Source organism: Clinocottus analis, unplaced genomic scaffold, assembly GCF_023055335.1.
Source record: "Clinocottus analis isolate CAN_PGR_092001 unplaced genomic scaffold, fCliAna1.0.p SCAF_7, whole genome shotgun sequence".
Lineage (NCBI taxonomy): Eukaryota > Metazoa > Chordata > Actinopteri > Perciformes > Cottidae > Clinocottus > Clinocottus analis.
In genome coordinates this window covers 15553239-15568821 of record NW_027176229.1, presented here as the reverse complement: position 1 = coordinate 15568821, position 15583 = coordinate 15553239, and the positions used below count along the sequence as shown (strand labels likewise).

At 45.7% G+C, this 15583-nt stretch overlaps 1 protein-coding gene across 2 annotated transcripts in view; it reads right to left on the bottom strand.

Moving 5' to 3' along the window:
- Positions 1 to 15148, bottom strand: part of setbp1 (SET binding protein 1) — a 33734-nt gene extending 18586 nt beyond the window's left edge. For both annotated transcript variants that reach the window (XM_068604582.1, XM_068604583.1), the window contains exons 1-2: positions 14376 to 15148; positions 7883 to 8470 (exon numbers count right to left, since the gene is read on the bottom strand). In XM_068604582.1, coding sequence (XP_068460683.1) covers positions 7883 to 8311 — 429 coding nt within the window. In that variant the 5' untranslated portion in view covers positions 8312 to 8470; positions 14376 to 15148. The remainder of the gene's footprint in view (positions 1 to 7882; positions 8471 to 14375) is intronic.
- Between the last annotated feature and the right edge of the window lie 435 nt (positions 15149 to 15583).

The following is a 15583-nucleotide window of genomic DNA, read 5'->3' as shown; positions in this document are numbered from 1 at the left end:
GTTGTTCACAGTGCTCTGTGCACCATATGACCCAATCGTACCACTTCTGTACAACAGGAAACAATTAACAGCCAATGAGCTGCTCTAAATCCTAAGGGATGGCTTCCTGTGTGGAATGATGGGTAATTCAAGACAGAAGCTGTGCTGAGATTAAACACTTCCTCTCTGGCAAACAGTGGTCTGCAACAGGGAAGCCTCACTCGCTGACTCGTTAATAAAAAATAATGCACTCTAACGCATCGTTGTGGAGTTACTCAGGTGGTCGCATACAGAAATTACCAAAGTTTCTAGTTTCTTATTTGGGATATAAATACTCAAGAACTGGTGTCGCCAGTGTCATATGATGCTAATACCCTCAACTAATTGTTTTTATTTTACACTTTTATACAGAGAAAAAGTCACATTGGATTGTGCTGCTAAATATAATTAATTAACTCTTGTTTTGTTATATTATAACAGATTGTGTGTTAATAATGCCAATATTTGTTTCAGTCATTTATCCAGAAAAAAAAGAAAAAGCAATTTGAAGGCGCTACCTTGGCCTTTAGGAAACTGTCTTATTAGTAGTTAAGAATAACTTGAAAAATGACTCTTGATTCTCCACTTCAAGTTTAAAGCTTGCAGAGTAACATTTTCATTGCTTTGTCTGTGGCTATCTTAAGTCCTCAGATGATCCCCAGCTTGCAAGAGAGAGTGTTAGAGAGCCACTTTATGACATCCTCAGTGACAGGGAGACTGGGCAAAAGTGAGACACAATAGTCTTAACCAATCAGACTGCCTGCCTCCCCTCAGGCCCCTTCGTACCAACAATACCGCCTTTGTATTAGGCTGCACTCCACTCTCGCGTTCACACACACACACACACACACACACACACACACACACACACACAGACATACACACACAGACCAAAGCATAGCATCCTACACTTTCACAGACAGTCACAAAGAGAGGTGGGAGAATCATCTAGAGCTGCATCAGTGCATATATGTTGTGTGTATTTTAGCCAGTAACCTGGCTATGAGTAAGTATGTGTGTGTGTGTGTGTGTGTGTGTGTGTGTGTGTGTGTGTGTGTATGTTTTTGTGTGTGTGCGTGCGTGAGTGCGTGTGTGCGTGAGGGTGTACGTTTCTGTGTGTTTCCTTCCAGCTCTGGGCACATGACTGCAGCTGCCCCCTCGCTCCCTTGTCTAAACCGGCACCCCTCCTTGTTGTAGGTGAGAGGTCACACGGAGTGGCATTCCTCTCGGTCTGAGAGCGAGCGAGTGAGCGAGCACTATGCTGAGCAGTGGAGGCAGAGAGAGAGGGACTGAGCAGTGCAAAAATGCAACAGAGCAGGGCAGGTAAAAGATGAGGAGCAGAGGGCATTTGGTAGTGTGTGTGTGTGTGTGTGTGTGTGTGTGTGCGTATGTGAGCATGTGTGTTGAAATGGACCACTAAACAGAAGACCCTTGTGGCTCTTCTCTGCTTCATAAACACAGCTGTTTGTTTAGTCTGAGCCGCCCCAAGGGACCGACACACTGACAGAAGGACAGACAGACACATTTATATCATTTATTCATGTCCGTATCCATACTTAAGAGACAACAAGCATAAATAAACAGCACAACGACAGACTGATTATTTTACAACGCCTGGTACAAAGACCAGAAAAACTGGCCGAATGACACACAAATGTCTTCAAAGCCTCAGCGTAGAAGCTTTTTAATGATCAGTATGTTTTTTATATAAAATGTTTTATGTCACATAGTGGTGATTGTGCATTGGGACCATGGTGCGTGGCGATTCCTTGCTTTCAATACAATTGAATAATATGTTTTCAAACCAACTAATGCAATTTTTTTTTAAAGAATATTGTTGTAAATCAGTTTTTCATTTAAGCTGGTAAAATGACAGTGACAGCCAGGAAAAAAGAAAAAAATAGTTTTGTAGTATTGGACATCACCTCTCCACTGCCATCTCTCTTGCTTTCAGACACACACACCCCCCTTCTGACAGGCGCGACCCAGACAGCTGATGGGGCCATCAGATTTCACTGACAAACACACTTACGCTTCAAGTGAGACACAGTGAAAGTCAATACTCTGCGCCTGCTTGTCCTTTCCTTTGACTCTAATCATCCCCTTTTCCGCCCTCCCTGCACCGAACATCGCCCTCTATCCCTGCTGGACCTCGTCTCAAAACCACAGAATACACTTCTCCTCGTATAACACTCACACACGCAGGCACACACGTACACACTGACTAACCACAGGGGCAGAGGCATGATGGAGCCACACTAACTAAGCGACCACCAGGAGCACATGATGCTGTGACTCAACATCATCCGTCACCACAGAGGACATCAAACATGGCCGCCCTCCAGATAATCCCACAGTTATGTGAGTCACAGGCAACCGCTGTCCAAAAAAACAAATTCAGGACTGTATACATTTTTTTAATAGAGTCTACACTCACATTGATGTTGCCATATCAAACCCATGACTACTTGGATTTAGGCTTTCCATATTTTTTTCTTTATCGTTAGAGGGTGATGATGTTCTTTTGACTACACAAAGTGATGTAGTTTAGGGTTAGGGGAAGCTGTTCACTGACTGAGCCATTTCTTTAAGTACAAGTAGCTGCTTCAGATCTCCAATAAATTGTAACTTGAGCTAGACTGGCTATTATATTCTGCCTGCATCTGCCCAAAGAAGAACAGCAACCCACTGGGACTGGGCACAATAGTGAATGAATAGGGTTTGACCTTTGGGACGGATTGAGAAGATGGTATGTGTGTGTCTGATTGAGAAATTAGCTACAGTTCCAACCAAATGGTCAGCACAAACACACACTCATAGACGCCAAATCCAGCCCTGAGGGGAAGAAAGCAAAGGCCAGACTCCAGTTGTCTCAACCCTGACCCACTCGCACAAACAAACAATACAGCACACACACTCACACACACACACACACACACACACACACACACACACACACAGAAGCTTACACAACTGTGTGGAGTCCAGCTATCACCTCAACTTCTGAATGTCCGGCAGGGTCAAAGTTCATCTCTTCTCCTGCCAGCCTCCAGGGTTTCTTTGTGTGACTGTGTGTGTGTCTGAGTGTGTGCATGTACGTGTGCTCACTGGGAGTGACCTTGCAGAGTCGTTCATTGTGGTTACACTGCAGCACTACTGCAGAGCTGATTAGGGTGCAATCTTGTTTAGTGTAATGTAGAGTGTGTGTCTATTTTTGTGTGGGTTTGGTGGGAGAAAGACAGATGAACAGATTGTGTTTTGTCTGGACTTTCTTCAGGTTTGAGAGATACTCCGGGAGAGCAGATCAGAGGTTAGGTGTAAGGAGATGTGTGTGTGTGTGTGTGTGTGTGTGTGTGTGTGTGTGTGTGTGTGTGTGTGTGTGTGTGCGCGCGTGTGTGTGCGGGTGTCGGTGTGTGTTTCAAGTGTGTACAGGGTGTGTATGGGGGTCAGACACAGATGGACAGCTGGTGTTTCAGTGGTGCTAAATCACTCACCCCTCCCCAATGTGCAAGCACACATACAGACACACACACACACATGCACACACACACAAATATACACACATCCCATCCCCCATCGACTACAGGGAAACGCCCCTTAAAGCATTCCCAGCTCATACTCTCAAAGACTGCACACTGAGGACGCACACACACCAAACTAAAGGCCTGGATATTTTCAATGAAATGAGAGAGATGAAAATAACTTAGTTTGGTCAGGCAATATTAGAGGGGATCATTTCATGTTCATACACTTTCATAAATCAGTCAAGGATTGCTCTCTGTGGGTAAGCACAATGCTTCACATACACACAAGAAGACACACACAAACACATACACACACACACACGCTCTTATTTTATGAGCTCATCAAGTCCCCCAGGTCACCAACTGCCATCTCAGCCAGGGATAAAAATGCTCACATCAAAAGGTTAACCATTTCACACACACACACACAAACACACACACACACGCACACACACACACACACACACACACACACACACACACACACACACACTTGTGCGTGCGTATAGCATGCATACACACTTAGTGTGGCAACTGTGGCAGCATTAATTTCCTTATGAATGCACTTGACTAACACATAATAACCCCAAATACTGCTGGGAGACCACCAAACAGCACACACACACACACACACACACACACACACACACACACACACACACACACACACACACACACACACACGCACAGCCAGGGGGACCACCAAGCAGAGGGGCTGTCAAGACAAGATAAGTGTGTGTGTCTAGTGTCAGGATTCTGCATACACCCACCACTACACACACACATACACACACACACACACACACACACACACACGCAACAACAACAACACACAGCCTGGCCTGTACTCCTGGAAAAGCTCTGGCTTATCTCTCCCCACAGATAGTGAAATGGATTAAGAGCCACATTTGGCACGTCCAGAGAACTGGACAGATAACCAGGAAAACACTCTCTCTAACTGCAATCACTGCTCAACATGATTTGTCTTTCCCTCTCTCTGTGTGAGTGTGTGTGAGTGAGAGAGAGAGAGAGAGACGATGTATTTTAGCTTGCCCCTGCGCCGCATGTGCAGGCATTGGATCAATAGCCGTGTCTATGTGTAAGCGTGTGGGCATGTGTGTCTGGAGGAGTGATGCAGTGGTTGACCCGGGACCCAATCCGTTAGAACACACACATTCATCTTCCAAACACACACAGCGTGCCCAGACAAAGAGCTGTGTGTGAGGGGACATTCAGCATGTGTGTGATGTCAGCTGGAGACAGAGAAGGGGAGCCCATCATATCCCATTTATGTGAGTGAGTGAGTGAGTGAGTGAGTGAGTGAGTGAGTGAGTGAGTGAGTGAGTGAGTGAGTGAGTGAGTGAGTGAGTGAGTGTGTGTGTGTGTGTGTGTGTGTGTGTGTACTAGTCTGTCCCCTGACACAAGGTGTCTGCTCATTGACATCACTTGTTATATAGATGCCCTAAAATATATTGTTGCTGAATTGGTCAGTTGTGAACATTTTAGTGTTTGTTATATTTTTTACGATTGTTGTTGCTGGAACCTGCCAGTTTTCATACATGAGTGACATAAAGTTTGACATTATTATAAGTCAGAGAAAAGAAGCAGCAAATTAGTCATAAGAAAAATAACCGTAAGATCACCATTTCCATGTTTGTTTTTTGCATCAATCTGCATGTTTGCCTGCTCTGTCTGTCTGTCTGTCTGTCTGTCTGTCTGTCTGTCTGTCTGTCTGTCTGTCTGTCTGTCTGTCTGTCTGTCTGTCCCCTTCTCTGTCTATTAGAGTCAAATCTCTGTCTTAATGGACATCTATTGTATCCTACCTCTCCCCCTTCTCTATTCACCACACTACCACACGCACATACACACTCCCTCTGAGGGGGCCCCTTAACCAGGCTCTCCATATGCCTGACCCCCCCCCCCCCTCTTTTCTCCTCCTCTTTCCACAACCCCCTTCTCCTCTCCCCATCTCCGGCTCAAACTCTGGCTTATGCTCTGTTGCTGCTGCTGCCCCACGCTGCCATCTGCTACAAGACAACAGAGGGTGAAAAAGGGAAGAAGAGGAAGAAAAGAGTGGTGAAAAAGAGTGAGTGAAAAGAGGAAGACATGAGGGAAGAAAAGACTGAGGGGAAAAGCGGAGAAAGAGGGACAGATAAAAGATAAAGAGAGAAAGAGAGAGAGAGAGTAGATGTGAACACAATACAGCAGAGAGCAGAGAGGCTGTCCATCTGCTCCCCCTCCCGCCTCCCCTCCCCTTCTGACACACAGCCACACACACACACACACACACACACACACACACACACCACAAAGAGAGTATTTAACCTCAACGCACACACACATATGAGAGGGAGGCCGAGAGACAGAAAGCAGCCCAGCCTCTCTCTTTAACCCGTTCTTCTCCAGTGAGCCTGCCTGTATTACACCCTTGGGGTGGCAGGTGATGGGTGGATGGAGGGAAAGGATGTAGGGAGGGATGGGGGTGGAGGGGGAGGAGGGCGTGATTCAGGGACAGAGTGTAGGGAATGAGGGGTTGAAACTGATCTGAATCAACACCAACACATCAACCCAACCCACACCCCCAAACCTCAAATCTCAATAGAGACCAGCTTGCTACCTCTGTCACTATGACAACCTCTGTCAATCATACTGTAGCAGTGGGTTTCCAAATGGGGGACGATGGCGGATTAGGAATAGCTGCCCAAATATAAGAGTGCAAGGTTCAGCTCACACAGCTTACTCATGGATTAAACGTTTGTATTGGTAAACGAGCCTTTTCATTCTATATTTACAGAAAGATGACAGCAGGTCAGACATACTCATAAACACATCCGACAGACTAGCCAGCTAAAACTGTGGATGACGTCAACATCTGCCTATATGACAAAGCAACACCCCCCTTTGTTTCCAAGTGGGTTGCAATTACGCATTTGAATCAGCACTTTAATCACAAGGTGTCAGATTTGGTTGGTGATTTTACCCAATGTTCCAATTGTTTGATAAACCAAACGTACATTTTTTGTTTTACCAATTTAACCTAAACAGATTTTCCTTCTTTTATTTGTGTCCAAAAATGATCCCATAGTTCGTTGGAAAAATGATTAGCTCTGCGTAGCAGAATGTTTACATTATTTTTGCCTGTCTTGTTAATTATCTTCTGACTCCTTCATTATTAAATTATTATGATAAAATTCTAATGCCCTTTTATTGGTTTCCAACCTCCAAGTTTGGAAAGAGTGATATAAAGTACGGACAATGTATCTGTATACAGCTGGCTTCATGAGAGGTGTGTGGCATGCAGCCTCTAAGTGGCTGACTAGTATATTTCTGTTTAAAAGGAGTGTTTCATATTACTGGTTAGACATGCGCAGGACAAATCTTTAATGTTTTTTTTTTATTGTAACAACCCACACTTTTCTTTTTGGGTTGCTTAGGTCTTCACAGCAGAAATACAACATATCTTCCGATGCAATTACGTTGCGCCCCGTTAATTTGAGTTAAAAGGACAAGACTGAAGCACATCAGAACAAAACGTGTCCCAGCATCATGTTGACATGATCCTGCTGGGCCTGTCGAGCTCAGTGCCATTGAGATGGTTGTCAGGTTTGGACACACACACCACTGTGTAGGTCAACACACACTACAAACACTAGATTCCCCCAAGGACCTTTACGTACACAGTGTCACACACACGAAACATCAGTGTAGTGTGTAAAAGGTGTGATGGAGGAGGGGGATGAAGGGCCATGACCCACAAGAGATGATTTCATGAGAGGAGAGGAGACAGGAAAGGTCTATGTGTATATGACCACAAATGGAGAGAGCAGACACCAGCTGTCACTTGCTTATGTCAGCCCTATTCTCAGCTCTTAAGAGTGTAAGCGTGTATGTGGTGTGCTTTTGTAAGTGTGTGTGTGTGTATCACTGTGTGTGTATGTGTGTGTGTTGTGTGTCACTGTGTCACTGTGTGTGTGTGTGTGTGTGTGTGTGTGTGTGTGTGTGTGTGTGTGTGTGTGTGTGTGTGTGTGTGTGTGATCTCAGGTAGCCACGACTGGTTTCAATTACGCCGCAAACTTTGACCTTGTGTAACTAAGCAGGGAAACAAGCTACTGAGGGAGAGAGAATGAGAGAGAAGAGAGAGAGAGAGAGAGAGAGAGAGAGAGAGAGAGAGAGAGAGAGAGAGAGAGAGAGGTGGAGTGTATGAGAGAGAAAGCAGTCAATCCAAAGATGTTGAGATAGAAAAGAAAAGATTTACAGTCAGTGAAAACTCAAACTTATGAAACTACACACTGACTAAAATCCCACATAAAGGGGCAGTACTTCCAGGGATGGTGACTTACTCTTTTTCTGGGGGGTCCTCGTTCTTCGTCTTTCTGGCCCCGCCCTGGCCCGCCTCCTGTTCGCCCCTGCCGTCCTCCTTTGCCCTCTCCGACGGGAGGTCTGATGGTCATCCTAATTTCAGGTGGGCAAATGTAGTTCTCAAGGTTCTTGGGGGGCTTCTTGGTACGCTTGGTGGTCTGAATCTTCAGCTTTAGACTTCCTTCCTGGAAACTTGCTTCCTTGATGGAGAACTCCTGTTCCTCCAGAAGCCCCTCCCCCTGTTCCTCTAGCCCCTCCCCTTCACTTATGGCACCGTTAATCACATCATCACTGCGCGCCAAACCGATGCCCCCTGCTCCTTCCTGTGACTCTTCATTCGGACCCACCCTGCCTCCCTGTAACTCCGCCTCTTTGGGTCGGGCCGAGCCAACCAGATCCCTTGGCTCCATCCACGCTCCTGCCAGAGCCAGTCAGGATGGGGGGAAGCTGTGGCAGCCAGCCAATTGGAAAGTAAAGAACAGTAGTTTGTTGGGCTAGTTGGTTGTTGTCAGTCAACTACTGGGGTTGGGTTGGGTGTCCCACAGGAACACAGCGAAGCCAGGGACAGTCTGTAGAGAGAGCAGGTGAATGATATGATTAAGAAAATAAGGGCAACAGAAACAGAATCCTGTCATCAACATAGCTTCCATCCCGGTGCTCCCTCTCAGCACAGCACAGGCCTGTCTGCTGTCATCAACATCATCAGCTGCCTGTTATTTAGACAAACACACAAGCTCATCACAGAGCTGTGGGGGCATGCGTCAGAGCTCTGATTTGCATTTTTTCCCTTGCATAAACTCATTTTTGACACCCACTACCACTTGACTCCCTCTCTACTCTCTTCTTTAGTCACTCTTTGCTTATCTTCTCTCCCTCCCTTTTTCGTTCTATCCCCAAAGACAGATCTGAAGCAGAGTTGAGCAGACACTAGAGTGATCAGTGCAACAGAAGACATTCCTCTTCACTGCTTTAAAGCCAGGCTTAAGTTAGCCCTAGGACACAAGACAGAAAAAAAAGAAGCTGACTTCTGTTGTTTTTTTTTTCACCAGAGCAGGGAAGGAGGGAGTGAAGGAGTCACACATGGGGAGAAGGGAAGGCAGCAGAAAAAGACAGAGGGAAGGAATCTAAATTCTTTCTCCAGATGTGGTTTACGAGCTGGTCTGGAAAAACCAGACTCTGAACTGTTTTACACACGCAGGCAGTGGCATTGATATACACATGCATGAAAAACTCCATGCACATTAATACACATAGAAATGACAGTGTTGCAGAGGACACTTATGCACCGCTGCTGCTATTTATGCTCTCTAGAGAAAATGTTGTGGTAGTCATTTCTCACAGGATTCGGGTTTTCCTTTTTGGATCATTGCACATGCCGGCGCAGATATATAATACATACTTACGGTGCATGAACACACACACGCACGCACACACACATATGTACTTACACAGTCTTACTTACACACAGGCGTATAAACAGAAAGCCACCAAAACAAACACTGGACTACACTTCTCACCACAGCTCCAGGGAATCCCATCAGTCAATACGACATGAAGCATGACTGAGCTGGAAGTGGGGAATGCTGTCTCACACACCGAGCCTAGACCGACGCCATTTACACCGATGTGAACCCAGACTAGACCACTACCTGCACACATGACTCAAGAAAAAGCTTACTGCAGACTTACAATGCTTACAAACCTTAGAGCACAAAAGGTTTACAGTTTATACTGAGAATTACCCACCTCCTACACTGCTAATACACCCTCTGACATTCTGAAAGATGTGTGAGTGTGTGTGTGTGTGTGTGTGTGTGTGTGTGTGTGTGTACACTCTTGTACCAGCCCCCGCTACTGTATTAACAGCTGATCCCCATCATAATACCCAAAAGGCCTCACAGCACATGCTTACAGTGCACCATCCGCGACACCCGCTTATCCTTTTAGAGGGTCCCTCCCAGATGACATTGGGCAAGAGGTGAGGCACAGGACAGGTCGCCAGTCAATTACAAGGCGCACATGGGCAATTTAGAGTCGACAATTAACCTAACCTGCATGTGTGAGGGAACCAATGTACATCCAGGTTTAAACCCAGATCCTCCACATTGTGAGGCAAAGTGCTAAATACGGCACCACCGTGCTGCTCAGAGCTTACAGTGTGATGGACTAATCATAATCCACAGCGGTATTTCAGTGTGAGTTTCCACGTAAACAGTGTCCAAATTCTGAGGTCAAAGTTAATGGTTAGTCATTTTTCTTTTGCATTTGATAGATTAAATACAAATTCAAAGGTTTGTTTCTACTAAACCCTCACTTTAGCCGTAAAGTTTGCCAATCTGAAACCACAATATTTCAAAGCTGACTCATAAAGGTTATTGATGTTCTGGTAACCACGGCGGTAAAGAATGAAAAAGACTTAAAGGACCATACAGTGGTTTTGCATGTTTAAGCTTGTGAACTCCAAGTTACTTAAGTTACACGGCCAACTGTATACGACCAGTCATTTTTTAACGCATACTAACACTTTTTCAGATTTATTCCCAACTTTCCCAGGAGTCATTGGTTTTCATTTGTTTTGTCATAGTCACATTATTTTCACATGGTAATACACGTCTTAGGAGGACTGTTCGGGAAATCATTCTGCCTTTTGGGAAATCTTCCCAAAGGTGAGATTTGTAAATTATCTACATCAGCATTTCCAGTTATTCATTGTACACTACTATTGTTTGTCTTTTGTGCTTTGTGTCGAGACAATAAATACTGCAATCCTGAAAGTCTAAAATCTCAGATGTCACAGCTTGATTTAACTCATCTACTAAAAACTTGCTTCCTGCATAAACACAGGTCAACGAGGATTACATCAATCACTAACACTGACACACAATTAAGAGTAGGCTAAATATTTAGTTTGATGGATTATAAGATGAATTTCATGCACCATTAAGACCAGTATAAACCACTGGCTGCCTGGAAGTTGGGAAATCAGTCCAAAAACGTGGGGTTTGCTTTGGGAAAAAGTCAGAAGTAATGTACAATGTAAAAGCTTTGCATTTAATGAGCTATAACAAACCAATCAACCCTAACCCCCTCAGTAATGTTTGAGTATTTAATGTTTTACAGGGATAACCAAAAAATAGAGCGTCTAGGCTCAGTCCCAACTTGATCGTACAGTGCCCACATGACAATGTTTGGTCTTCCAGGAACCTCCCAGTCCCTAATGTCAGCTTGGTGACTCGCTCTTATGGCATGTGTGAAAGCCACCCTGTCTGTCATGTGACTTCGGACAATGACAGGAAAAAGAGACAGCTGCCAACTACAACATTACACACACACACACACACACACACACACACACACACACACACACACACGCACACACACACAAAAGAAACCGCTCCACTTTGGGTGGTGCTCTTAAGACTCCGAGCCCTCTCACAAATTTAAGCCAGTATGACAACAAAATGGTGTCATGCATTAGCACATTCTTCATTCTGGGCCATTACTGTGTAAACCACTTAGCTGGGTCATATTCCTCCTCCCTCCCCGCTGCTCACTGCCCAAAGCTGTGTTAGTTCTCTGTTACTGGCAGACAGGCTGAGAGTTTATGTAAGTCTGACCCCTCCTCGGGCCTCCCTCGCCTCGCCTGAGCCTCACTGTCTCCTCTCTCCTCTCTCTCTTACACACGCACACCTCGACTAGCCTCAGACAGCAGGGTGATTGTGAGAGGCCAGACTCGCTGCATAAATAGCTTTATTATGTTCTCAAAACTACCAGCGCTAACCAGCTTCGCTCTCCAAAAGCATAAGGTCATCCGCTGTGCTGGATGTGAGAGGCTGTGAGTGAGACACTCCTGCAGCATGTTGCCTTGCCCTTTGAAAACAATTATGATAAAGCATCGATAATGGCATACAGATGGACAGAATCGAGATGGTGAATAATAAAGACAAAACAGAGGAAGCCTGAGTCTGAGTGTGAGTGAGAAACAGAGTGAGAGCGAGATGGCAGCAGAAACACAACCTTTTAAGGCTGCATACCCAGCAGCCCAGTGCCTGAGGTGGACTCAAAAATAGCTCATACACACTAGCAGACAGATGCGCACACACACAGGCTCACACATTTACACATCCACAAGCACACCAAATGCCCGTGTGATTGCACAAGGTGAAGAGACTCTTTTTCTCCTTTTCTTTGATGTGAGAGTGTAGTGGAGGCTCTGCCATCCCTGGCTGTAGATGAGTATCTCAGAGGGATGATGAACATTGTCTGTCTGCCATTTTCATTTCATTTATCTCTTTTTCTCTTTTATTCCAGCCCTCTAGTGAAGGGGCAATCACGTAAACCAATGTTTCTAGAAGGATCCAATCTTTGGTTGGAGTGAAATCAAAAGGAATGGTCCCGGCCTTCTAATACTTCCAAATCTATTGGGCACACGCATCAGTTTTCAAACTGGAAGTCTATTAGTCCTCTGCCTCAAAGCAGAGCACCGTGAACGAACCCATCTTTTTAACCTGTCCACATCAAAGAGCGTATTCTGTTTTTTAAGTGAACACTGCAGAGCTTCTATTTGGATTTGGATAAACAGAATAAAACCCTTTCCCCTTCCCAGCTTAGGAAGGATGGCACCAGCATGTGTTCAGCTGTAGGCAGCTAGAAGGACAATCATAAAGTACCATGTGTGGGACAGCCGTAATAGAAAATGATGGCCTTGCAAGCACTCTGTGCAGTCCCACATGCACACAGTCCTCTAGATGAGCCATATGCCAGGTAGCACTAAAACCATCCTCACCTAACTACCCCGCAGAAGCAGATGAATGTTAAACCATTTTAACTGCAGCAGAAGCCACAAAATGGCTGTCAGCAAAAACACCTCCCCTTCTCCCCAACTGTCTTCCTCCTTCCCCTCACCTCACCCCCTCCCCAAACCTCTGTTCTCTCCCCTCTTCTCTGTGCTACCTCTTTCCTTTACCCTCCTACCTCTCTCTCCCTCCCTCCCTCCCTCTTTCTGTGTGCTCTGCCAAAAGGTGCTCCGGTGCTGATATTCTGTTAAGAGAGCCTGCCAACAGTTAGATTTGTCCTTGGATCCCGTTCACATTCCCTCCTCCCCTCCTCTGTGATCCTACTTCGACCCGAGGTATCCAGCTCAGAAGGGGATACACCTAATCGATTTCTTGTGCTTTAATATAAAGGTGGCATGGGCATCTCATTACCTAATAGGGGGTCTAATAGTCTGCTTCATACTTTTATGTTACAAAATCACAGCCGGAGTGTCAACTCCCTGAAACCTGTGAACAAGACAAGATCAATGGTTCTGTCCGACTCTGAATCTCCACTATCAATCCCGTAACCCCATTTCTTTACATCGAGCCACTCAGCTACTCATTTCCACATCGTCATTCCCTGCACATTTTGTCACACTTTGCCTCACTCAGCTGGGCTTGTCTTTTTATCTTCTGGTGCTGTGGTTGTGGCTGAGGTTTCTGGGGTCTGCCGAAAACACTGGGGTACTGTGAGTCACTTTGGCCCGTCATCTTTCTCCACACAGCCAAAGCATGGACAAAAATGTCTCACCCCCACGTGAAAGTGATCAGCTATTGATAAATGAAACCAGAGGGGAGGAGCGCTGGATTCCACCAAGCCCACCCCATGTAGTGTGCATGCATGCTAACATCTCTGTACTCCTGCTACGGTGGCATGAGTGGACTTTGTGCTGACAAACTCAAATGAACGCAAAGTGAGGAATAGAACACACTCCTTACATACTGAGTGTGCTTCAAAGAGCAACTTCCACAACACTTGACCTAATTCATGAGGCAGTTGAGTTGTCCCTCTCAAATACAACAAGTAGATCCATCCAACCACAAATATTTCAAATATGCTGTACAGTCAAATATGACATAACTCAGTCTGTCAAGGCTGCAGGAGAAACCACCATCAGCTCGCTCTACATGTCCCACACTGTGATGCTATGTGATGGACTATGAAGATGCAGGGTCCAGGAGAACAGCATGTGAAGTAAGTGTGAACAACAGTGGTTGAGCTGGCCTTTGATCCACGTGTAGTGGACACTTCACCCCATTGACCTAATTAGATGTGTGTTCTTACTGCCATCTAATCACCAAGTTATTACACTGCCTGCATGGAGACTAAGTGGTCCAGCGTTGTTTTTTGGCGGTCTGTGTCTACGTGCGTGAATGCGTGTGGTGCTTTCAGCATGTGCACGCGTGCGTATGTTTGGTCGTAATTTGTTGGCATGTAACTACAAGCAAATCCACATATTTCACGTTAATTCCGCAATGAAAACGGAGACATAGCATACAATATATATTTTAACTACTTAGGTTCAGAAAGCAGGTAAAGAGCAAGCATGCAGAGCAGACACAAATCAGCTATTAGGATTTATAAAAAACACGAAAAACATTTATAGGAAAGGTGTATTCAGGTGTGGAATGTGGCGAGTCAACCGGGACTACTTACCCATGTCTAATGTTGTCACACACTCGGCTCTAACGTGTAAATATTTTATCAAGATCATTTACAATCCATTTAGACACATTTTACACAAGCCTCGGATGGGATGACAGCCTCCCGGGGAGCTGTCAAACGGTGCCAGAATATATGTAGGTATATATTTTTTGACAGAAAACCCCGAGGAAAATGGCGTCAACGGTGCTTAGGAAAGAAGCAAAAAAAAAAAAAAAAAAAAAAACGAAAATAGGATTTGCAGCCGATCTGATGACAGAAGGAAGGTAGACACGCAGGGGAAGAAAAAATCCAATAGGAAACTTGGCGCTTATGTCCAATTCCTCGCAGAAATAAGATCTTTTGAGGCTCGTGCGGATTGACTCGTGTGATGCGGCGGCGCAAAGAGCGTCTCTGGTGCCTTGCAGGATCGCTGGTCACTCGGGGAGCCGTACAGCGCTGAGATCCCTCGCAAATCCGCTACTAGGTAGGTAGGGGAGGAGGGGGGAGGAGGACTATAACTGCAGTCAAAACAAGCTCGCATCCGACTACAAGCCCAAATCCAGCGGGAAAATGTCAGCGGCCAGACCGCGCTTTCATCCGCCAGGACAGGAGACCGAGGACCCGAGGCAGGAGACGGTGGTTTGGGTCGCGTCCCCTCGCCGGTTGCATCGGATCAGGGTTTAGCTCTCTCTCTCTCGCTCTCTCGCTCTCTCGCTCTCTCACTCCCTCTCCCTCTCTCGATCTTTTCCGATCGGCGAATGTCAGGTCCCGGAGCCTGGTGTCTGGTAATGATCTCACCCAGCAGACTGAAAGCTCAGTGGCCGAGGAGAGGAGTGAGGAGAGGAGGAGCGACATCGCCTCCAGCTGGCAGCAAACACGCTCAGCGCGTCTCCTTTTGCAACCTTCCCCTAATTCCCATGGCCTTCTCCCGTGGGACAGTAATACAAAGGGTGAAAGCAACATCTGGCAGAAGACCTGCTGTTTTGACTGAGTCACTGCTGTAAGGACTGAGTGAAGTACTGATACATATGGCCTGCAGAACTTCAGAGTAAGATGTGTAATACATATTTAACATGCATATGTATTGGATACACGTGTAGGATAATTATAATTACAAAATTTGGGTAAAAAATGTGTGAAACCCTACATGAATAATATTACTTTTGCTGCTTTGGCAGTACAGCAGATGTTGATCTTTACCAAATTAGAGGCTTCAAACC